We start from the raw sequence: 25986 nt of genomic DNA on the forward strand, positions 1-25986 counted from the left end.
ACCATTCATTAAGTATTTGAAATATTGGCTCAACCACCAATGGGCCAGTAAATGAACAAGTTGCTAATGTAAACAAACCTCCTCCCATAAGTATAAAGCAGGCATTTGCCCACCGAGGAGAGAACAATATTTAGTAAACCTGCACTGATTGTGTTTTTTAACTACTTACAAAAACCAATCTTGAAGTTCCTTTTCTTACATAAAAACCTACTCACCTTTATAGCTTTATCCATATCCATTGGGGCCAAGTTGATGGTGTAGCAGGCTTTGATGCCAAAGCAGCTTCAAAAATGGCAGTTATTTGTTGTATTTGTGTCCACACACATAAATGAAAGATAAACAACACCCAAGTAAAGAAAAAAAAAATAGGAATATAGATAAACTCATTAACAATTTGTGATCTGTTGCTACAAGAATATGAAGTGCAGGTAACATGGCTGAGGATCATCAGAGATTTCTAGAAAATATTGAAAACCCAAGATGAATCTACCAACAGCATTTCTTTGTGGTAGTACCATGCAAAAATATTTATCAAATAAGTGGAAAGAATACACCTTAAATGCCATCAAATAAATTGTTGCCAGCACCTGTCTTCTTTCTTCTCTCAGCCTCCCTAACCTCAGGAAATCACAGCATCAACAGCATCAACAGCATTCTTGATCTGTTAGCTTCTAATTCACACATGTCTTTGCCTCTTAAAATCTTGTCCACCTTCATCTGTAAGAGTGGCATTGAAGTATCCTTTGCAATCACAACTTGGCTCCAAAGGCTGTCGTACTGACCATGGTTCTTTGGGGGAAATGTAGGTCATGTTCAGAGGTTGCTTCTTTAGTGGCTTGTCAAGAAAAACAGGAGAAATTAATTATGGGTACAGGATTATATTAATTAATGCTTCTTGCAAAATCTAAACAGAAACCTTTGCCATTTCACAGGAGGTTACCGGTCTCCCATCAGACAATCTTTGGCAGTCTGTTTCAACCTCGTGGTGATGGATGGTTTCATTAAGTTCCCGGCTTTCCTCATTCTTGTTTGAGTAATTCTTTCCTAATGGCATGTTATTATAAGAAGTAGAATGAAATGGAGTCCTGCAATCTACAAGTTGACTCCTGCTAGTACCACAGAATGGCACCTGTCCAGAACCAATGTTATTAATGCATTCACCATTCTCATCAGAAAGAACAGAATCTCTGCTGCAGTTGTTCCCGGAGTAACCAACTTCAGCAAATTCTTTTCTGACCATCTTATCCTTATTCACAAGCTGCTTGGCTTGGCCAATAAAACAAGATACTGAGGTACCATTAGAATCTGAAACAAGTTGACCATGACCATTAGCCTCCGAAATATTTTGATGATCAAGAGCATGTTCAGCAATACCATTGCATATCACGTCAACCATGCAGGGAGCACCAACTTCACCAGGTTGTTTTCGAGCTTCCCCATCTGGGCCCAGCATTTCTCCCCTCCTGTGACTATCAAGAAAACCAGATGAAGGCAGTGGCTTCAACTTCTCTTTGGAACTAGAGTTGCTTTCTAGCCGCTGAACAGGCAAACAGTGATTCACAAGCTGACCACTGCCAGTCTCACAGACTTTCTCTCGTCGACTGTCACAATTATGATTGTTTCTGTTGTTTTTATCAGACAGAGTAGATACTGCACCTCCATTGCATCCATTATCATTACGGGGATCAAAAGCCCCACATGCTTCTTTATTTAACTTCTCATCATCATCTAGACAATTCCCAGACTGTTTCTGAACAGAACACATTGTTAATGCACTACCACCATCCAAGGAAAATTCCATATGTTGACAAACTTCATCAATGCTCCGACCAGGAAAAGCAGGTTTTGCGACTCTGTTGCAGTTCCTCTCATCCTTCATGGAAAAACAATCAGTATGTTCTATATCAGTTTTTGCTGGTCTTTTCAGAGATCTACTTGTAGTGCTTTTGTTAAGAAAACCTGGAGAGAACAGTGGCTTCAAATTTCCCTTGCAGGAGGATTTCACTCCAGACAATCTTGAAACTTTGCTATCAGCAGTCTGAGCTGCAGGGGAACACTCCATTGGCTTAACAGCTACCACCGACTCCAAACTAGGGCTTGGCAAAGTTTCAGAACCAGCATGATTTGCTCCATCTGACTTTTCTCCAACCAAGCTTGAAGCAGCAGTACAAACCTCAAGAGATGTCTCCGCCATTTCATAGACAATATTCTGACTGGACAGGGAATTTTTAGTTGAAGACTCCAAAGACAAGTCATTTGCATAATTAGTCGTTGCTCCACTTCCATCCTCAAAACAGGTTTCATGAACAGAATAAGAGCTGGATGATTCACATTCTTTACTTTGAACCATATCAGAAAGTGTGTCACTAGAAAGCGGCAAATCAGGAAGTTCTTTAAGCTCGAGTTCGACAGACGCAACTCCTGCATGATAACCTTCTTTGCTATGGCATTCAATATCCTTTGAACCAGAGGAAGAGCAACGAGGATCATCAACGTGCATATCCTGTGGACCACCACTAGTGGACTTTGAATCTTCACCAACTTGCACAGACAACTCTTCCTCTGGTATAGATTCATTTGAGTGTGAAACATCAGAAGATTGTGTATCCACAATGTTCAAGGGTTCAACTGGTGCTTGTGAACACGGCCCTGATTCTTGGGCCTCTGCCACCATTTGTCCCTGCTCCGCTGAAGATTCCATGGAATTGGAACAAGGAGGCCGCACACAGTTCCTGTCCAGCAGCAGAAAATTATGATTATATTCATCTTCATTTTGTCCAATACAAACACTACATACAATCCTTATACCACATATAGATAGTAAACAAGGACTATTATACCAAAACAAAGTCTCTCAATTAGTAACATAAGTTAAGCATGAAAATATGATGCATCTAAGCTCACAATCAACAGAACGTCACAGCAAGTACCTCAAAAAAGTCCTATGGATCACAAACCAATCATTTACATTGTAACTTTAAGCTTCCCCCTATTCTGGATCATGTTTCAGGACATTTGTTAGTTGCATTTTTGGGGGAAACAGCCACCATCCAGAAGGCAAGCCAGCATCCAAACATCACATGGGAAAGGTTACTGGTTACATGAAATATGTGCATTTTGTGAAAGATCATCGAGAAAATAGACCTCGGATCTATCATCTCTGCTATCCAATGATTTTTATATTTCTCTTTATGATTTTCAGAATCGGGAAACAGCCTCCCCATAAAGCGGGGTAAGGCTGCGTACATTCTGATCCTTCCTAGACCCTGCAGTGGCAGGAGCCTTGTGCACTGGGTGCACCCATGATTTTCAGAATATGAGAATGAAAACTTACCTACTATATAATAGCATATAAGCTCCCTGAGCAAGTACCTCCTCCAATTCAACAGTGATGACCTGAGACAAATGCATGGCAAGGCTAAGACATCCACACAAATCAATGAATTTTGTATAAACTTTTTACATGTAGATGAAGGGCAAAAGATTCTACCTTACAGTCATCAATCCTGTACCAGTTTCCCTGGAAATCCTTTGTATAACAAATATAATGTCCAAAAAAAGATGCATTCAGCATGTCCACATGCACAACAACAGCATACAGCCTATACAAATTGGTGCCATCTACCGATTCACTCATGTATGGGCCAAGATCTAAAGCCTCTGGAAAAGTCACTTTCTTGTTTAGTTTCCCAAACCTTCCGCTCTGCAACGTATGTTAAAAAAAGATGTTAGAAACTGTGCCCAAGAAGAATATTGAATGTTTTTAATACATTATTAGATTATTCTAGCAAGAAGAGAAGATTGGGTGGGTTAAATAGGGAAGACGGACACCCCAAATGAGGTGCCTTTTGTAAAAAAGCTTTGGGTTTCAGAGCTTAGGCAAAAGGCCTTGATTATCTATTTATACTACTTCCTTCCAATTAATCACTGAGCTTATACAACTACCTCTAGCACTGCCAAAAGTAGTGGTACTACTGCACCCGTATTTGCAGGTTTTCAACTTTTGATTGAGGTGAGAGGCTCTGATGGGACGATTTAAATTTAGGCGAAACCTTTATCAAACCAACCCATTGCCATCCCTATCCCCAGCACCAACCCACTTAGTGCTGTTTTGAAAACCCCATTTGTATTGGGAATTAAAGACCACTGGACAGTGCTAGATTGCAGATTAATTATGAGCTTATCATAGCCAAAATACAACATTTCTATAAAATGAAGAAAACAGTTCTCGTTAAGACCTGAAATCTTTTAAGAGCAATGGTAAGAATATTTGGAGCCTGGCGAACTGTAAGACGCTTCCATGCCTTGACATAGTCATTGCATCTGTAAACAGGAGTAATGACCAACATTGTATGAAATCATGCACTGAATTTTATTTAAAGGCCAATTATTAACGCTATTAACACAGATAGAATTCAATTATAATGTGCTGAATTTCGTACACATGAAGAAAATATCCCATTCTGCTTCTATTTCCAGTGCAAAATAAAACGGACAAGAACAAAGATAAGATCCAACATGCAGGTTGAGATATAAAACACATACACATACTTTCAGCCTGCCCCTAACAAATACAGTTCTGACTGTTAATAGTGTTTCATCAAATACTTGCTTGGACGACTGCAAATTCTCGGTATTTATCAAATAGTTGAGGTTTCTTGAACTGGGATTTAGAGTGAAAAGCCATCTCCCTCATTCATTTTTCGTTTAAATATAATAACAAAAAATTATTGGGCCAATTGGCCAGTAAAAGTACTGGATACACAAATGTACATGAGTATCCCATATTCTAACCCAAGTAATAGGCCATATACAAATGAGGCCCTATAAACAAATACCCCACCCCTAGCTAGAGATTTTGCCAAGGAGTTTGCTGGTTTAGGTCCTCCTCCAAGAGAATGAGATATTCCCATGGGAGCATAGTAGTCTTGCCCTTCAAATCAGATAGCATCATTTGCCAAATCCCCTTCAATCACTAGGAGAATCCATTGATAACTAAATCTTCATTCTAATCTAGAAAGATCGATTCTCAAGCCCTCCGGTTTGGAAACTACCTCTAAACCCCTTCCGGTAACAACATCATCAGCCGGCTTATTTAGGTATGGCTAGTTTCCTCGTTTGATTCCTTCCCTATAAAAGAAAGATCTGAAGCCCTGGATCACCGACTTAACTTCAGTTGTATTAGAATCTGTCTTCCCAATGGGACCCGAGTAGGCTGTAAAAATGTTACCCAGAGTAGGCTATAAAGATGTTACAAACATGATCTCTGAAACCCCCTCCCCTGATGCCTGCTGGCCCTGGATTTCCAAACCTACAACATCAAAGTTCAACTACACCAATGAGTAATCTGGGGACTGTACACTAACCACCTTATCATTACCTGGGCGAGGTCTGACCACATGACCCCATTCCCTCGTGATGTAATCAAAAGGAATGCTCGAGAAACTCATTTGATCTGATCAAATTAACACATTCTCTCCATTCATTCGACATGAACATTGATCTTTTTGGCTTTCGAGAAATTATCCTTCTCTCTGTGTCTCTCTGTGAGGGAGGGGGGAATGAGTGAAATACAGCTAGATAACATTTGGATATAAACAGTGATTTTTCTTCATTTAGGTAGACCCCCCAGTGGGCAATGGTACAAGTCAACAACCGAACAGATTATTATATCATGGGCCCACATTGTTCAATTGTGCAAACAAGTGTTATCAATCACCAATCTGATCATATAACCAGCTGGAACCCTCAAAATTATTTAAATAGAAAACTCAGAAATTGATTGAGTAAAGGTTCCTTGATACCTATCTAAAGAGAAGGGGAGGTTTCTTGAGAGATTTTAGACCTAGAAATTAAAAGAAAAAGGGGTAAGAACAGAGGAACAGCAGAAAAGAGCTACTTAAGGGTCCAGCTGGAATGAACTACGCTTCTAAAAAATTCAATGGTGCAGGTAAGAATGAACACCTCAAATCTAAAAAATATAAGCCAAAGCAGCAAGAATTATAGTTTAGTCAGACGCAAATTCTGGCGTGATAGAAATAACAGAGCAAATCTGAACAGGTTCAACAAGAAATGTTAACTTATATGAAGAATCTGAGATCCAGAATTTGTTTAGGGTTTGAAATAGGTTCAAGAAAGTACAAGTATGATGGAAGAGAAGAGAATATAGCAAAGAAACTACAGTTTGGTTTCTAATAATAACAAAAAATGCACAAAAAAAGTAACCAGGAACAAGACGAACCTATCTATTACTACAGTAAATCTTAACAAAAATACTGGGAAGCAAGAACAGAGCACTCAAACAACAAGATTTTTGTGCAAACCACATAGCAAGAGAGACCACAGACCAACCAACTCCATAATAAAAAGACATAATTCAAAATTTTCCATAATAAGAAAACCCATTCCTTTGATATTTGATGGCTCAAAAGTAATAAAAAGATGTATCTATTGGATACCCACAACAATACCAAACCAAAACGAAGTTACTTTTAATCAACAGTACAACCCACAGTAGCTAGTGAAGGCCAGAAGAACACCCACATAAACCCCCACTAGATGAGATATAAAACCATGTACGAAGATTGTTAGCTTACATGATTTTATCATCGTTGATAAAGATATAAAATGAGTTTAGTGCAGAATTTTAAATCCAACCCTCAGTAGTACTAATACAACAGCACAGCAGAGCATTGAGTACTCATCCAGTGACCTTGTAACAAACATAGTAGTAGCATCATCTATGCAACTCAATTTCGGTGAGAGATGCGGCGGTGGAACACTAAATTCAAGAAAAGGAAGGATATTTCTCATGGCCTAACTAGTTTTAGAATGTGGGTTCAAGTATACTTAAGCCTGGTCATTGGGGTAGCCTGGTGATTTTAGTTTGCTAGAGGCATTCTGGTAATATTTCAGGGTATCTTGGTCTGTTTAGTTTCTCAACAGTATAAGGTTCATATTTAGCTTCTTGAGGGTGTTTTGATAATTTTTATCTTACTGTGTCTGAGCCAGCATTTAATTCTTAAGTCTGAGTCATCAGCTATTTTAAGTTTTTTAGATCAATTCAAAGTATCTAGAAGTTGTTCAGACTGTGAAGAAGATATTGTTCTAGTAATCTAGTTAGTCAATTAGATACAATATTAATCATGGAAGTCCTTTGGATTTGCCACTCCATTAAGTTGGTCAAATTCTTTTAGCTTCAACAGTCACATGCAGTGCATGACATTAATAGATTAAGTATGTTGAAGTTTCTTTAGTTCAATTCAACGCGTGTCATTAGTAAGAGAGTTTGAGAGAAATCTCTATAAAGGGGAGAACAGAAAATTTGAATGAAACTATTAGTTTGAGCAGAGTTCCAGTACACATATTTCATCCTATAATTCAGACTGAACAAATTTAATCCTATAATTCAGATTGAATCCTTTGAATAAAATCCCATGCTTAATTTCCTCTAAAACTTAGCTGTAGCTAATTTTATCCACTTACCAGTACACCTCAGTTGTCCTACATCATACAATAACAAACTACACTGCCTATGATGAGAATAATCCAAGGGGGAAAAAAGGATCCAACTACAGTAACTATTGGGAGCTCTACAGGCCAAAGAAGACTACTACATAGACCAATTCAAAAGAAGCATCATTACCCATCACATTTATACATATTTTCACCGTCAAGCCACTCTTTAACAGTGAACTGGTCTAGGCAATTCTCCAAAGATGCTGCATCTCCTTGAATCTCAACGGTCAAATCCATCATATTTTCATATCGATTTGATATCTTATTGCATTTTGTACAAATCACCTGAAATAAAATGAAAAAATCTGAGCAGATGAACAGGAATCTGAAAGGGTTAAAAAACAAGGTACAGAAATCTAGCTATATCAACAATTCATCTTCTCCAAACCAGACAGATAAAACAGAAGTTACAGGTTAAAAAAATAATGTCAATAAAAAGGTCAACCTGACAAGGAAACACCCATCAGAAAAATAAGAAACCAAGGCATTCTCGACAGTATGATCTCCAAGGTTTTGCATGCTGGTTCAGTGTATGCATCACCACTTATCGGCACTAGTCTTAATCAAAGTTCAAAATTCCAAATATCAGTCTGAATCAGAATTTCCTTTAAAGATTATAAAGCCGTGGAAGCATTTGAATAAGCTCCAGGAACAAGCACTAAGCCACCAACTCATTAAACAACTAGAGAAACACCAAGTTTTTATTTTGGGTGAATAAGAAACACCAAGTTATTACACAAGCCCATCCTATCATAAGCTTTTATGACATCAATACAAATTCATTTTCCACCAAAAGCTTTCCTGAGAAAATCAACAAAGTTAAACCAGAATTACTATTTTACTATCTATCAATCAAAAACCACAAACTGTCTTTATATACATCCAGATTTAACAACGGAAAGGGGGGATCTAGATGATTATCATCAAAAGCTTCACCACCTTCTCAAATGGCCAAGCCATTAGATTTGTAGTTAGTATATTGAAGATTCATAGTGTAATGTTAATCCCGAACTAGTGAAATCCAGTGAGAGATCAGTTTGTGACAAGATCACAGGAAAAAAGTACAAACCAGATTAAGAGAATTTAAATAACTCAAAGAGGACTTGTCTGATTATGCACAAATTCTGGTTGAAGGTCTATTATGGAATGAGGATCAGTCCCGCAAAGTGTCACTGGAATCTGAGGTTTAGATTCACAGTTATAGAATAATCCTACATGGGGAAGGACAAATCAACAACTGCAGAATCAATGGACAGAATGAGCATTCAAACCAATGATCAATTAAGGCTCTACAGTTGAATAACTGGTAATAGGAAGTAAGAACAGAAAAGCCAAAAGAGATTCAGAAATCTGAAGATTTAACAAATCCTAGTTGAAGTGAGACGAGAATTCGATGGGTAAGAGAGGATTTTGGGTTTTTGAAACTGAAACTGAAATAGAAAAGGAATAAAAGAAAAAATAGAAAAGATATGATAACGAATCACCACCAGTACCCCAACCTTGAAATCACCACCAAGGGTTCCTGGAATCACCACCAGAAAGCCTATTAAATCACCACCAGCAGGGAGCTTTCTGAATTATCACAGAAGCAAAGGCAAAAAGCCAACTTCATTCATCAAATTCGAGTAAATGGTTGTAGCCTCTTACAAACTTACATAGAAGACTCAAAAAAGGGAAGGCCTAAACCAATCGTGAACCGATAAGTTAACTTAAAAAACCTAGAAAACTGAAATAAGGCTGGACTCTTAGAGACCTATTCCAGCCTAGCTAAAACACTTAAAAAGGGCGTACCCTGTGCACAAGGCCCCCGCTTCGTGAAGAGGCTGTTTCCAGACTCGAACCCGCAACTACTAGGTCGCAAGGGAGAAACCTTACCATTGCACCAAGGTCCGCCCTCTAAAAAAAAAAATTAAGAAATAGGACTCTAAGTCTCTAACTAGACTAACTAATAAAGTAAATCCTGTATTCATTCCCTCTACCCATATTTTAGGCCCATAAAAGTGGCCTATTAAGGCTATTATCCATTGGATCAGGGGCCCAACATGTACAAATTCCAAATTATTTCCACTAAAATAAATCCACTTTTGCTGATTTATATGCATCAATTCAAGAATAAATCTTGCAAAGAAGCTTATGGAACTAAGAAGAGTTAACGTAAGATGGGTAAACAAAATAAAATGAGCACAAACACTGGATGGGAATTAGATGTAGCATTTCACCAATTGACTTGAAAATTTATCGAACCTCTCGAAGATTCTGCTCCAATTATTTAAAACCGCCAGGAGAGCTTGATCAACTCCAAAGAAGCAAAAGAAGGGAAAAAAAAAACAACACAGCTCGAGGAATTGCATCCTCCTGACCTACCAGCACATACATATAATGCTAGACCTGACAAGGATGAAAGAAGTTTCCATTTATTTTTGACAAATGGGTTTCAAAAATATGTTCAGCTCACGTGGAGAGACTCCACCAGGTTTCTTCTTTCCACAAATCATAACAAAAAAAATCCAACTCTTGGAATGACTACAAATAGTTAAATACCAAACAGGCATTAACAATAGCAGTTTCATCCTTTAAAGATATTGCAGAAATAGTTCACTGCCAACAACCTAATGTAGTCCTAGATTGGAAGGGGTCCAACTAGGAGCCAATAACCAGGATCTGTTATGAACAGGTGAATCAGCTAGATCAAAAATAGGGTTTTTGGTGAAATTAGGGTTAGGGTCTAATGTGTGGGTTATGTCAAGTTGAGGTACGGGAGTCTATCAGTGAAGGTCCTGAGATGGCTTGATAAGTATTTGAGCGTTATTGGAATAGGACACCAAATTAGGTTTAGAATTTTGGGGTTTTTGAAAAGGGTAACTCGAGAGAATTTAGGGTTTAGAGTGAGGGGGTAATGTAAGACTGGAATTCCAGTCCCAACCCCGAGAGTTCAGAAATTAGAAGGTTAGGGTTCCTAGCCAAACCAGCCAAGCCAATTTGGATCGAGTGTAGATTGTGTAATAGGGATGCTTAACTCCAAATTTGGTTCAGTTCTGATGGCCTAATATGGAGATATCAATGATACACCAAATTAGAAGGTTAAGAGAAAAGCTTCCAAACAGAGCTGCTTTGGGCTCCCAGCAGCAGCCGAGTGTGAGTCTCCGTGGGGTAAGCCTACTCTACAACCACAGTTGTCAAGGCGTTGTTGCCTAGGCGTCCAGGCGCCTTGGTCGCCTACTTGGGTTTCGCCTTATTTTTTTGACCCTCTCCGAAGCCTTGGATGCCTAGACGCCATGACAGCTATGTCTGCAACTATGGGTCACTTCTGATGGGTGAAACTGAAGATGGAAGGCTAAGAATGAAAATAGAAGGTAAAGAGAAAATAGAAGTTTCAGACTGTGGAGTGGAGGGAAAGTGTGGAACGAGTGGGGAAATGGTATGGAGATGAAGTGTTTCAAATCCAGCAGGGTTGGTGGAGGTTTAGGGTGATATTGAATTAGAAAGTCTCAGCCAGAAGAGTTGTAGAGGTGCAACAGCAACTCCAGTCGATGGTACTCTCAGCAGCAGCAACCACAGTGAGCAAGATGTCTCCAGCCTTGAATGATGATCCAGCAACAGCAGCAGCACACAATTGACCTTCTGGGCAGAGGAATAATCACCAGCAGTCTTGGTTCGATGGAGGTAGCAGCAGCAGTCCTTGGGGTCAACAGAGGATGGATTCAGATCTTCTGATTATGCTTTAATTAGATGTTGCTGTCTCAGGTAGTAGCAGCAGTAGGGATCGAGCAGAGGTAGGGGAATGGACGTCTCACCCTGGGTTTCTCACCCACAGCTATCTCAGCTGTTGCAACATAGGGGCATACCCATACTTGATGGCTAACTTGGCCTGCAGTTTTTTTTCTCTAATAATTCTGACTTTCATTAAGATCTGATGCCTTTTAATATGCAAACTTACAATAGAAACTTCCAAAAATAAAAGCTAATCTAAAATAGAAACTCAGTAAATTAGAAACTACTAAATCCTAAGAGAAATTAACTAAATCTACTTGGCTTTATAATTCAGCCACAAAATAAAAACTAACACAAATTAGAAATTGATAATTATGGAAACTTCTAAAGTGCACAAAATCCAGCTGACTGGTCAAAGAAGGATCCTAGAAAAATCGTGGAGCATCTTCCTTTCAGGCTGTGAAGCATCTTTGACTGGTCAAGGGGCATCTTTAACCAAATTGTGGGGCATCTCAAACCCCTTCTTTGCTGGCTCGAGTTGGCCCTGCTGGGTAATGTAGTCCTAGATAGGTATGAGACCTACTAGGAGACAGAAAACCAGGACCTGTCAAGCTGCTGGTTTGATGGGGGGGCAGAATTGAGGTTTTAGGTCAATTTTAGGGTTATGGTTAGGGTAATGGGGATGTATCTTATATGGTAAAGCTAGGCAGGTGTAGGAGAGTCTAATGAAATAGGCTTTATAAGCTTTGGATGGTTAGAAGTAAGTAAGTTAGATGGATCTGGGCAGCAACTAGGGTTAGGGTTTTGGGGTTTGGAAAGATGAAAGCGGTGAAATCTAGGGTTTAGAGGTGGAATTAGGGCAAGGGCTTCAGGTCGAGTTCTCTAGGGGTAGAGAGGGTCACTCGGCGAAGGTATGGAGGTCTGATGATGGCTGGATGTGGTTGAACTGTAATTTAGGGTTTCAGGAATCCAATGGAGATGAGGGGAATTAGGGTTTAAACATGGGATGGGCCTGAGGTTAGGATCGAGTGGAGGGAATGCTGTGAGGGTACTGTGGTTGAAAATTGGACGAAATTTGATGTTGGAATTGTGTTGGACAGAATTGTGAAGGTTTAGGGTTTAATGGATCGATAGGTTTTAATGGTGGATGATGGGGATCGATGGGGCTGGGTTTAGAGGATTAGCAGAAGAAAGGGAATGGCTGATAATATTAACCACGTACTTGGAGTTGCAAGTCTTCAATGGCAGCAGCTTGAAGACAAGTAGCAGGTCCTTCCGATCTACAAAATGCAAGGAGTCAACTGGAGATCCACCAGTCCCTTCACCTTGATATGACTCACAAGGCAACACTCAATAGAGCAAAGCCGCAGCAGCAGCAATGGCAGCAAGCAAGAGATTGATTTTTGAATTCTGAATTATGGGCCTTCCACGATTTGTTTTATTTATAACATGGCCAATGGTCTAATTCCTATTCAGCCTAGGAGTTTGATCACTAGGCTGATTCCTAATACAAGTCACTCCCTCTTTAGAAATCATGGAGGGGTGTGGGGACTAAAAAAACAACTTAAAATAAAAGAATATTCCCTAAGCTATAAAAGAATAAAATCACTTAATTGGACCATGGTTTGAACCGGTTCAATTTAAGTTTACAAAATAGGCTAAGTAAAGAAAAATAAACTAAGTATGAAAACTAATAAGCTAAGGCTCCAAACACTTGGCCCTACCCCTAGGGCTGCTTCTTCTTATTCTTGCGGATGTAGGCCCTTGGATCTGCATCACTGGACTGGCTTAACCTGGTCCATTGGCCCAAAGAGGGGCCTGGTATTTTGTCTCTTAGTCTGGCCAGAATCTACATCAGGGGGTGGACCTAGGGTTAGGATCGAGTGCTAATGGTGGTGTGAGTGAGGTTCGGTCAGATTATGGAAGTGTTCTGATGGCTGGAATTGGCTGGGCAGATACTTAGGGTTTTGGGGTCTTGAGGGGATGATGGAATCTAGGGTTTGAATGGGAATTTGGGGACCAGACTCAGATCGAGTTTCCCAATTGGGGAGGGGAAGGTTCTATCCAAATTTGGGGCAGTGATGTTAATTGGTTTGATCTGTGGATGACTTAGGGTTGTAGGAAATTGAAAAATAAAAGGGAGAAAGCTTAGGGTTGGGGCAGTAGAAGATTAGGAGAAGAAATATGGGGATGGGGATTGTTTCCAACTCACTATAGTTGCAGGGAATCCTTGGCAGCAGCTTGTTGTTGGAGGAACTTGAATAAAAATCAAATCTTTGACTGAAACTAGAAAGTAGAACTTGAAGGGAACCAACCGGGCTTAACGCCACAGAAAGTCGATTGGATCAGACACCAATCCCACTAACGAACCACCTGGGCTTCATGCCGCAAGGTATTGATCAGATCAAACACCAATCCCACCAGTCTAGATCAAACACACGACAATCTCCAAGGGAGAGAACAAAGTTGCAGAGCAGCTTGAGCAGAATTTCTAAACCAGTGCGGTAAAAAGGAGCACCATGGTTTGCCTTTATTTATAAATGGCCATAAGGCCAATTCATAACAGTCCTAGGAATCATATTAAGCCTAGAAGAAGAGAATATCCACCCCTGGCCGAATTTTATTAAGAGCCTAAAATAAGTTATGTGACTTCTTTAAGTGGTTACATGACAACTTAAAACAAATTAAATAAAAAAAAGACAAGTTAAATTGGACCACTGGTTCAACCATCTTTGGACCGGTACAATTTAAAACACTAAAACATGAAAATAAACTAAGTATAGAGCTAATCCCGTATACAACCTATGTACCCTTACTTTAGGCCCATAAAAGTAACCTATTACATTGATAACCCATGGGACCAAAGGCCCAACACGTATATAACCTAACCCTAGACTTATTCCCATCAAAATAAGCCTCTTTTGGTGATGTATCTGTGCATCACAACCCCTCAGAAAGTATCTGCTAGTCTATCTCATCATCACTTATATGGCAAATAGACACGATCAGAATTCATACCCACTCACTGATAATTTAGAACTTCCCTAATCTCCAGGATCAGGATAAAAAATAACAATGGTTTCAAACAATTTGCAGCCAAATACTTAACTGAAAATTAGCAAACTCCTGCAACTCTGGAGGGCAATGAGGGGCTAAATAGAGATAGCTCGGATCCAATTATGTCATGCATAGAATTAGATAATTATTCAAAAACCAGAAAATTATATATGAATAAATTTATGTATTAACTTAATTAGTTATAGCCAACTTCAAACAGTAAACCTGCTAGTAAGTTCTCCGAGGCACCCACACAACATTAATTACAGCAACACAAACCCGTTAAATGTTTTTATTTTTTTTATTTTGATAGGTAACTGAAATAACTAGGCCAATTTGTAATAAATGAAATAAGTATAGAACCTATTTATTTTTTGGGTAAATCTCCAATGCACGGCCCCATGCACAGAACTTCTCTATTAGTGGTCTGCCTCTTTTGAGTATGTGGACTTCTCTTTTTGTCAACCCAATTGTCAGATAGGAATGCCTTACATTGGATTGGCTGTCTCAAGTTTCAGGCCTCATATTTACAAAAGTCTAGGCATTTTCTTCAATATTTTTTTAGCAATTGACTGAAATCACCCAACATTGACTTTTCAACCGAGCTTCTAAGTTTTATATCTCCATGTGGGGAAGCCCAATTGTGCTGAAATTGCACCCACTGACTGATGATAAAGTGAACAAGTCCAAATTTTAAGCCACAACAAAACTGGTATGTGGCAGATAGTAGGACCATCAAAAGAAACTTCTCTAGACAGACTGCAGAAAAACAACCCCCCCCCCTCCAATTTTTTCCTCTTCTGAATGAATAACTCTTTTATTCAATAAAATTGCCCAGCATGGTAGAAAATGGCCAATGGGAAATAGTACCTCCCACATTATCTTACAAAAATAAAAAAGTTATTTCATATTAGAACCATAGTACTAAAACTCGCGAAATTTCAGTCGAGATATCGAATATTTCGAGTATCTCGACCTGTCCGAAACGAAACGCAAGTCCGATATGAAAAAATGCAATATTTCGAATATTTCGGAAATTTTGGTCATCTCGTTTCGGAAATTTCGGAAATCTCGGTAATTTTGGTCATCTCGTTTCGAAAATTTCGGAAATCTCGGAAATTTTGGTCAGACCGAAACACCGAAACGAAACGAGATTTAGTACCATGATTAGAACTATTACTGATGTTTCCAAAAATGAGAGTTTAAATTTTCTGCGCAGCTAGACAAGGCCACAGCCCTCCCAGGGGTCTAATGTATCCATTTTATCCAAGTTCTATCAGATACCACATTCCCAGGAAAATTGAATTAATCTGGAACTCAAAAATATGTAGGAAAGGGAATGGGAAGTCCATCATAACCTAGATGAAGGGCATATTTGAATGAGATCCTACTCCTAGATTCTAGGTCAGAAAGGAGAAGCTGTATGAGAAAACAGTATATTCGGGTGGCTTCTAGGTCCCGGATCACATGAAAAAAAAAGGAAAAAAAGCAGAAGCTCCTACACTCTAAGAGGAGCTGGGCCGGGGGTCACCTCAAGCTTTTGCGAAACCAAAGGCATAAAATCTGAGAATCCGATGGGAAACTCCAACATCCCCCCCCCTCCAAAAAAAAGGCATCCATCCTCGGATTCTGCTTCTCCAACCTCAGAAGAAAGATTCTGAAACCCCATCTGAATTTGAGAATCTAAGAAGCAGGAGCTTAGCAAAACATTCATGAACTACAGCAAAAGGATTTTTGGTAAACTCTTAATGTGCCCTGGAACTACCCCTTAGACAGCAGTTGCGGGACCTGCAGGGTTTATTTGGACCAGATATCAATCACTGACATCAGAAAACAACTCATTAAGATTGAAGTCTTTGGGATCTATAAGACTATAACTTTGTTTGCCCAACAGCCCTTACCTGAGATTGTAGGATGTCAAAGTGTAAACAAGGAAAACAATCCAAAATAAAAAAAAAATGTAGGCTTCACCTAACAAAATAAATTAAGAAACTTTACAGGTTTTCCAATTTTAGATGATAAACCCCAACGAATGTAGGCTCATTAATGAGCTTTTATACAACTCATACATCTGAAAATTCAGCCAAAGATATCTTTATCGGACCTGCATACATGTATTTGTTGGACTGGTCAAAGAAACATATAATACAATCTGAAAGCCCATTCCAAATCGGCAATCACTAGAAATCATTGAATGGCATGCCTCTAGAATTGTTGACACTGCGTGATGGCATATGGAGACAGACAAACAACTAACAGAATAAATAAGAGAAACAGTATTTATTTTTTTCAACAGAACAGAACGTTAACCTGAGATTGGAGGTGACCACCAAATATATGTTGAATAAGGGTTGTCTCCTGGGAGCTCGGATGGAGGGCTCTTTCTCCCCCAAATTCATCAAGGCAAACTGATTGCATTGTGTCAATTGCGAACCTGCAAATAACAATGTAATTATTGAGCTAATGTTATAGCATCCTACCTACTACTCATGATGAACCTAAAGTTCAATATATATCTACTGCTCAAAGTTCAACTGCAGAAAATTTTTCACATGGGTGAAGAGAACTCTAAAATGAATCCAGAAACAAATATGGGAACCTCATGAACTCGTGAGCATCCTCTTGTTTTCCATAGCCAAGATTACCACCAATATTAGGTAACCGAGAGAGAATATTGATAGGTGAAAAGGGATGCAAATTGTGACTAGCTCTTTCAACATGGGTTTGAAGTTCACATAAGAAGCACCAATCATTCCGCCTGCCTAAATAACAAGAAACAAACATCAATAAGGTAAGGAATTGTTTCAGCCCTCATAGAAGAATAATAAGAAAGAATCAAGGAAGGCTCAGTGTTCTCTCTTTACATTCTCTCCGGTGACCTTTCTCCAACAAGTAGGCAACCAGTGGCCGCGTGCATGAAAGACATTGCAGAACCACATTCGCAAAGCAGCTACATGGTCAAAGCAGTCAAGTAGTTAGAAACGACACATAGCAATTAAAAAAGAAGCTAATTGAGTCTGCACAAGTTAAAAGAAACATTTTTACTAAGTGTCAAAATAGATATTGCAAACCTGTTTCCACAATTTATAAGGCCACAAGGTGGAAATCCTGGCTTGTCCCAGTTGAAAAGCTTCACAAATTCATCATAAGGGAAAAGAATCTGAACATTGGACAGTGGAATGAGTGGTTAGTGAGACTAGTAGAAGCAGCATTGAACTTTATTTGTTCAGTGCTTATCCTCAATTATGCTAGGAGAAGGAAGTCACCTTCTTTGACCGCTGAACCATACAATTTCCATGACCAGGATCTGATGGAGATATATCCACAAAGACTGCTCTCCTTCTGGCATCACTGACAGATGGTATCAAAGATATAATGCCAGATGATTTGACTACCTTGCATTCTGATTTGTGAATTGATTTCCAATGTTCTGCTTGGCATGTTTGGGAGCTGACAAGAACAAAAGAAAGGCCTCTAAGAAATTCGAAGTTTTAAAAACAACCAGCAGTCTGAGCATAGACAAATCCATCTAAAAGGATGTCAACAAATGGTAATAATAAAAATAATGTGACAACAACATATCACAGTGAGAGCCTAGAAGGTGAATTGGTTGAGAAGAAAACTCCTTAAACGTGATAAATGTAAATCACAACTAGGTAGAAGTAATGTCTAGGAAAAGCAATTAACGAGAAAGATGAAACAGGTACTGGTCCATTCAAGGCATCCCATTCCTAAGAGGCTGTTAATCTCCCTATCTGATTCTCAAGGAGCAAATAACATTGCCTCCACTTTTCTCTTGCAAATCGACACTTCATTTTCTTAGATAGATTTGAAATTAATTTTCTTATAGAGATTTGAATGATATGAGCATATTGTCCTAAGAGTAAGAAATTAATGCCAAACTGTATCCCTCACGATCTCCATCAAGTCTATTATCTGGAACACCTTCTGATGAAAAATTCCAGCCATGTTAGCAGTACAAAGAAGAAGACCTTGCGGTTCAGTCTGGCAAGATTGGTTCAAGTTAGACTCCATCTTTAAGTCCCCGATGGTTTATATCGGCCATGGGACACAAATATTTTTGGGTTCCCTATTGTCAAGGGTCAATTCTATAAGCCCAAGTATGAAGGATTTGAGTCCTATATGAGAGGTGTTAATTTCTAATTTCAATTTTTAGTTTTTTCGAAGATTTAATTTACAATGGGTCCATATTTGAGTAACTAATTTGATTGTTTCTGTTTTGTTATGAACCGTTGAATCTGGTTTTAGAAACTCTAGAAGTGGTAGAAAGTTTCCATTTTCAGATTCCTTGGTTCTCTCAAGTCTAGAAATTTAAGAAAGTTCCTAATTTATCAGTTTTGCTAAGAATAGAAAGTTTAGGAGTTGATTAGTCTATAAATCAGTGCTCTGATATGCCATTTATGAATTTTGCTAAGAATAGAAAGTTTAGGGGTTGATTAGTCTATAAATCAATGGTCTGATATGCCGTGTGATACACAATGCGATGAATCACTGAAGGCTTTGAAGCTGTTTCGGCCTGTGAATTTCAAGCTTACTCTTGAGAGATTCAAGAGTATTACTCCGGTAATTTAGAAGTAGGTTGTTGTAGATTGACTGGATTCAGTAGTTGTTCTGGTGGAATCCAGATTGGGAACTTGGTATGATTCCAGCCCTACAGATCAGCTGGATTCCTGATCATATCTTTTCTTATTTCTCTTCTTCTTCATCACATTTAAGGTCAGTTCTGAACTTTTCTCTCCTTGCACATGCTACTTTATAGTTCTATTCTGAATTCTGATTAGTTTGATTGCCATTATGTTTACTAGTTTCAGGTCTGTTTTCCCTTCAAATACTGCATTCTGATTTCTAGCTTGTTCCAGTTTCGAGTTCTGTTTTCAAATCAGAATTTTGCCCATTGAATTTCTGAAGCCCCATTGCTATACTGTTTCTGAAACTTCAGTTTCTAGAATTGTTGTTCTGATTACAGTTTCTATTTCTTAATCAGTTTCTAAACCTTTCTTGAAAACGTCATTCCTCTAGAGAGACTTGGTGGTGGGATGATGAGGTTCAAACAACCATTAAGACTAAGAAAGCTAGTTTTAAGACATGAGAAAGGACTAAGGATGTAAAGGATCTACAAAGGTATAAATTTGCCAGAAATGAATCTAAGATGATTGTGGGAAAATCAAGGGCGAAGAAATATGAAGATCTTTATAACAATTTGAGGGTAAAGGAAAGGGGGAAAGCTATATATAAGATTGCTACAATGAGAAAAAGGAAGAGTAGAGATCTCAACCATCTTAGATGTATTAAAAGTGAAGATGGTAAAGTACTAATAAGGGATGAGGACATTAAAAAGAGATGGGAAGATTATTTCTGCAGCCTACTAAATGAAGACACTTCGAGTAATAGTGTTGCGAAAGACTGCATTATCCATCAAGACACCACATGTCGTAGACATATACGAAGAATTAGGTGTCCGAAGTAAAAGAAGCTTTGAGGAGGATGAAAGTAGGGAAGGTACAAGGCCCAAATGAGATCCTAATAGAAATGTGGAAGAGCTTAGGAATCTGTGGTTTATCTTGGCTAACCAAGTTGTTAAATAAGATTATGAGCATAAGAAAAATGTCATATGAATGGAGGAGACGCATCGTGGTTCCAATTTACAAAAATAAAGGTGATATTCAGAGCTGCAATAATTATAGAGGTATAAAACTAATGAGTCATACTATGAAATTATGGGAGAGGGTTATTGAAACCCACTTGAGACAAGAAACTACTATTTCGGAGAACCAATTTGGTTTTATGCAAGGAAGATCCACGATGGAAGCTATTTACCTAATTAGGAGACTTATGGAAAGATTTAGAGAGTGCAAGAAGGATCTCCATATGGTCTTTGTTGACCTAGAAAAAAGCTTATGACAACGTCCCTAAAGAGTTCGTTTAGCAAGTACTAGAGAAGAGAAGTGTTTCAAGCAAATATGTGGACATAATTAAAGAAAAGTATGATGGTGCGGTGACAAGTGTAATAACTATGGGTAGTGAATTCCCAATTACAATTGGGTTACATCAAGGATCAGCTTTAAGCCCTTATTTGTTTGCGCTTATCATTGATGATTTAATCAGAGACATTCAAGATGATGTTCCTTGGTGTATGATTTTTGTTGACGATATTGTTTTGGCGGATAACAAAAGCAGGGATTAACGCCAAGTTAAAGTTATAGAGATCAACATTGGAATCAAATGGTTTTAAGATAAGTAGAGACGGAGTATATGGTTTGTGTGACTTTGGTTACACTAGGACGGATAATGAGGTGGTGAAAATTGATGAGGGAGATTCTGCAAAGTGCTCATCTTAGGTATCTTGGCTCAATCATAAATAAAGAAGGTGATATAAAGGATGATGTTTCACAAAGAATTAAAATAGGAAGGATGAAGATGAGAGGTGCATCTGGAGTGTTGTGTGACTGATGTATTCCTTTGAAACTTAAAAGAAAATTTTATAGGACAATCATACGACCGGCTATGATGTATGGTACAGAAAGTGGGGCAGTTAAGAAACATCATATAGATAAACTCAATGTAGCAGGGATGAGGATGTTGAGATGGATGAGTAGCAAAACTAGGAAGGATAAAATAAGGAATAATCATATTAGAGCTGGTTTGGGAGTAGCTCCAATACATGATAAGCTATGAGAAAGTCATCTGAGGTGGCATGGCCATGTTCAACGGAGGCCTTTGGACGCTCCAGTACGGAGGAGTGATTTGATTGAGATTGAAGGAAATAAAAGAGTCAGTGGCAAACCTAAAATGACCTTAGGAGAAGTGGTGAGGAAAGACATGCATAACTTAGGCCTTGTATCAAGTATGACCTCGAATAGTTGGGATAAGGCTGAGTTGTTGTTGTTGTTGTTGTTGTTGCTGCTGCTGTTTTTTTATAACCTCTCTTCAACCCTACTTTCAAATTCCTGGTTTCTAAATTTTGGTAGTTACCAATTCTGGTTTCTATTTTCTGTCCGGGTTTTGGTAACCTGCTAAAAGTGGGATTCATCCATATCTCTGAATCTAACCATTGGATTGCTGTGAAACTTCGATGGATCATTCTTCTTACCTGTTAGAGCAATCAACCATAATTGCTGGATCATCTTAATTATATTCTTCGAGTTATTAAATTTCTCTATTTTCTGGTTTGGTTCCTACCTATCCTGCGATTGTGATTTTCGGCGGTTTTCTAAGCCCTAATCCCCTTAGGTGCTCGATACTACACTAAAATTGTATCAGAGCTATGGCCAGTAATGATTCAAGGATCCCTGATATGGCCAAACTTCAAAATTCTCTTAATCAATTGGCTGAGGTGATCAGGAATTCCGGGAATTGTTATATTGAGATGCAACAAAGAAGAATCACATCTAGAGATGATATGCACTACAGGTGGTATAAAGAGCAAATTGAGTCAACTTTGAAAGCACAGGCTGAGCTAAACTTTGCAATGACGAAGGAAGAAACAAAGGAAGTAGTCAAAGAAAAGAAGCATGAATTCGAGGATAAAGATGAAGAAATTACAGTAACCTGCAACAACAAAGACAAGGGAATGTTTGAAGACTCTAAGGCGGAAGACCAACAAATAGAGGATTCTAACGTGGAGCATTACGTTGAAGAGATCAAAGAATACGAGGTTGAAACCACAGTGGAAGAAGAGGTTACAGTTGAGGAAGATTGAGAACACTCCGCATTAAGTCACTAACCTGGATGTTGTTCTAACCGTCAGAGAATTTTTTGAGTTCGTGATTCTACCTCGTTACTTCGAAGAGAGAGCTCTCAAGGTTGAGGATTTCACTCCTAATATCCCTACATCTCCAGAATTCTGTTCAGGACTTACAAAGGCAGCTAATCACATGTTATTACCCTCTTGGCCTCTTGTCCCTACAAAAAACGAGTTTTGTTAAGCTGGGGTGAACTTATGCATAACTCCAACAATGCTAATAGTAGAGAGAAGAAGACCCTACAGTTCAGCCTGACAAGATTGGTTCAAGTTAGACTCAATTTTAAGTCCCCAATAGATTATATGAGTCATGTACTAAGTATTTTAAGGGGCAATTCTATAAGTCCAAGTACAAGGGATTTGAGTCTTATACGATATTAGGTGTTAGTTTCTAATTTCTATTTTCAGTTTTCTAGAAGATATAGGTTAGATTGGTTCCATATTGAGTTACGAATTCGATTGTTTCTGTTTTGTTAAAGAACTGCTGAATCTGGTTTTAGAAAATCTATAAGCTCTAGAAAGTTTCTATGTTCAGATTCCTTAGCTCCCAATTCCAGAAATTTAGGAAAATTTATTACTTAAGAGTTGTGCTAAGAATGAAAGCTTAGGGGTTAGCGGCTGATATGCCAATTGATACACGATTTGATGACTGACTAACGGCTTTAAAGTTGTTTTGGTCTGTGAATTTCAGGCTTACTCTACTGGGATTCAAGAGTGTTACTTCGATGGATTCAGAAGTGGACTGCTGTGGATTCAATAGTTGTTTATGGTGGATTGCAGATTAGGGTTTTGATAGGATTCCAGCTCTACAGGTTAGGTGAATTCTTGATCATATCTTTTTTCATTTCCCCTCTACTTCTCCATCACATATCAGGTCAATTCTGAACTTTTCTCTCCTTGTGCATCCTACTTTCTAGTTCTATTCTAATTACCTTGATAACGATTATGATTAGTAGTTTACGATTATGATTAGTAGTTTCACATATGTTTTCCTTCAATAACTACATTCAGATTTCTAATTAGTTCTAGTTTTCAGTAGCTCTCAAATCAGAATTTTCCCATCAAATTTCTGAACCCCCGTTGCTATAATGTTCCGAAACTCCAGGGTCTAAAACTGGCGTTATTCTGTTTTCAGTTTCTATTTCTTAATCAGTTAATAAAACCTTTCTTCAACCCTACTCCCTAAATTTTGGTAGATACTTATTCTAATATATGAGGGCGGGCTTGGTGCAATGGTTAAGGTTGCTCCATTGTGACCACAAGGTCACGGGTTCGAATATGGAAACAGCCTCTCTACGAAAGCAGGGGTAAGGCTGCGTACCCTCCCCAGACCCCACAGTGGCGGGAGCCTCATGCACTGGGTACACCATTTCTTTACTTATTCTAATATATATTTTTTGTCTGGGTTTTGGTAACCTGCTGAAAGAGGGATTCTTCCATATCTTCAAATCTTAACCATTGGATTGCTGTGAAACTTTGATGGCCAATCGACCATAATTGCTGGTTCATCTAAATTATATTCTTTGAGTAATTCAATTTCTATGTTTGCTGGTTTGATTGAGAATTTTCTGAGGTTTACTAAGCCATAATCCCCTCGGGTGCTAGATACCCCATTATGTCCTGAGGGAAAACTAATAACCTTCAAGCAAATCAGAACCCCTCCCTCCCCCTCACTCTCCCTACACTTTATATTTTGCTTTCCTCTATCCAATACCCTGTTTTCTCTCCTTTGACCTGGTTCTTCTAAGCTCTTATTTCTCACTTCTGGATCCAGAGTAAGCTGGTCTATTTCACAATTTCAGTAATTATTCTTTCTCAGTTACTGTTAGTGACTACTGTAAATGGTCCCTACAGTACCAAATTCCTTAATTTTCCCCTAATTGTTCTATTTATTAAAACCTTAACCAGTCCTACCTTTTCCCCACCACCTTTATCTTTTAGTTCAGTCCTAAAATTTGACACCCTATCCACTCACCAAAGTATCTCTCCATGAAGCTTCTCCATAGACACTGAGACACTGGGAGGACATACCCTATAAACTCATCCTCCTCAAACTCTCTCCCCCCCCCCCAAAAAAAAAAAAAAATATATATATATATATAACACTCTTTATGTGAGGAGAAGGAAACTCACCATCACCCCCTGCCAAAGTTTAAAATAAATGCCACAACCAGAATCTCTCAAACTTATAATACCACTGTCAAAAGGCTTCCTTTTGTTGATGATATAAGTTCATGACAGACCTCTAACCACTAGCTTATAGCCTTAATTTTTCTTTTCTTTTCACGTGTTTAAAGACAAGTAAATGTTGTTTTAATGATGGACAAAAGAAACAACCTATAAAGGATGCTAAACAACCGAAATAGAGTTTCCAAAACATAGGAACCCCTACACTATTTCGATGAATCTGACCACCCTATACAAAATCATCTCAATTGCCAGTGCATAATATTTTTGTTCCCCTGAATATGGGCAAAGTAGACATCAAATGGAATAAAAGACAACATCCTCTTTGTTTTTCATGACAACCATGCACACCGGCACTTCCTTAGATTACTGACTTAATAACTGACTAATCTTGAAACCTTAAAATAACATCCCTTCTTTATTTTCCTACTCAGCAAACAAAAAGTACGGAAAATAAATATTTCACAGAGAGTAAGTTCATTAAATCTTTAAAGAGTATAATTTGTTTCAGGGTAGTCAAGCTTGGGCCAGCAATATACCAGATAATGATGTAGTTAAGGTCAACCTCACCCCAACCCTAGTTTTTTCATCTCTATTGCATAAAAGTGATTCAAAATTCAGAAAAGAGGTGTTAGAAGCACCACTTCTGTCAAACCAGACTTTGTCCAGATTAGAGATTAACTCCTTTGCTTTACCAAAAAATTTTCTCCTTTAAAAGAAGAAAGGAAAAAAAAAAAAAAAAACTCTTTTCTTTTCTTGATAATTACTAAAATTTATCTCCCATAAAACAAGAAAAAAAAATTTCTATTTTTTTCTGATAATTGAACTACAAAAATCAATGGAGCATTGATATGCTCCTATCTTCAAAAAAACCACTTCTCTAACTGACATTGGCATGACTCATGGGCATAACCCTCGTTTAATCTGGTATGGCATCCAAAAAGCCTACCATATATATTCAAAAAATGGCCTAAAAACTTCTCGCTCAATGTGCCATCTCTTTGTTGGCCCTATTTCAACACAATTTCACAATCTAGCTCCCACTGATTAAGTTCCCACAATACATGAATAAGATTGACATGAGGAAAGATTTCATAAAAACTAAAATTAAAAAAATAAAAACAGAAGATGCCCAAGAAAGGCAAACACAGACACAACAAAAACAATGAATGACAAGGGAAAAAACCGTAAAAGTCCATCTACAAGCAATCTGATCTCAATGTATATTTAAGAGTGAGAAAGAAACAGAGAAAATAACAAGTGCCCAAAAAAGCAAAAAAAACACATAAAACTTGAAATAAAGAAAACACAACGCACCAATATCGAACAAGTTTGCAACGCGCACACTTCTTATTCGCCGAATTGCCACAAACAGCGCAGCCATCGCCGTCACCGGCAACGGCAAGCATCTCGTCGCGACCAGTCCGGCGATGACCCTCAACAGACGCACCACTTCCTTCGTCAAAATTAGCGTCGACGACGAAATACTTCGAAGCCGTGTTCTTTACCAGGTGAAGTAATCCAAGTGCTAAAAGAAACGCAGTGAAAACGAATTGAAGGCACCAATAGAGATCCAGCGAAAGACCAGCGACATGCATCGACGCTCGAAGCTCACATGGATTGAATTTGGAAACCAATTGAGAGAGAGAGAGAAAGAGTGTGTATGAGAGAGATCGCTCTTGGCTTTCTCTTTCTCTCTCTTTCTCTTCTGCTCCGTTATATATCGTGTCGTTCTTATTATTAATCACAGA

At 38.5% G+C, this 25986-nt stretch overlaps 1 protein-coding gene and 1 long non-coding RNA gene across 4 annotated transcripts; one reads left to right on the forward strand and one right to left on the reverse strand.

Moving 5' to 3' along the window:
* Window positions 1–348: 348 nt before the first annotated feature.
* Window positions 349–25986, reverse strand: LOC122658462 (ubiquitin carboxyl-terminal hydrolase 18). Of its 3 annotated transcripts, none has more exons than XM_043853440.1 (12): window positions 25553–25986; window positions 17553–17736; window positions 17358–17446; window positions 17151–17236; window positions 16886–17048; window positions 16597–16720; window positions 7646–7803; window positions 4239–4323; window positions 3491–3703; window positions 3335–3396; window positions 1130–2732; window positions 349–835 (listed from the first exon to the last, which is right to left on the reverse strand). In XM_043853440.1, the coding sequence occupies exons 1-12, from the start codon at window positions 25831–25833 to the stop codon at window positions 677–679; spliced, it is 3207 nt and encodes a 1068-aa protein (XP_043709375.1). In that variant the 5' UTR covers window positions 25834–25986; the 3' UTR covers window positions 349–676. The 3 variants fall into 3 exon arrangements, with proteins under 3 accessions (XP_043709375.1, XP_043709374.1, XP_043709373.1); XM_043853439.1 differs by having other exon boundaries at window positions 941–2732; window positions 25553–25985; XM_043853438.1 differs by having other exon boundaries at window positions 917–2732; window positions 25553–25985.
* LOC122658463 lies at window positions 8698–19257 on the forward strand. The gene is made up of 3 exons (XR_006332443.1): window positions 8698–8895; window positions 12122–12126; window positions 19247–19257. It is a non-coding gene; the product is annotated as an uncharacterized LOC122658463 (long non-coding RNA).

Source organism: Telopea speciosissima, chromosome 4, assembly GCF_018873765.1.
Source record: "Telopea speciosissima isolate NSW1024214 ecotype Mountain lineage chromosome 4, Tspe_v1, whole genome shotgun sequence".
NCBI classification, from domain to species: domain Eukaryota; kingdom Viridiplantae; phylum Streptophyta; class Magnoliopsida; order Proteales; family Proteaceae; genus Telopea; species Telopea speciosissima.

What these genes read in the sequence shown, in the direction of transcription:
- LOC122658462 (XM_043853438.1), bottom strand. Translation starts at nt 25,833, where the DNA reads ATGCATGTCGCTGGTCTTTCGCTGGATCTCTATTGGTGCCTTCAATTC. An exon ending in CTTATAAATTGTGGAAACAG is followed by an intron (nt 17,237 to 17,357) that starts GTTTGCAATATC and finishes TTGACCATGTAG; the next exon opens with CTGCTTTGCGAATGTGGTTC. An exon ending in AATATGTATAAATGTGATGG is followed by an intron (nt 4,324 to 7,645) that starts GTAATGATGCTT and finishes TCCTGTTTACAG; the next exon opens with ATGCAATGACTATGTCAAGG.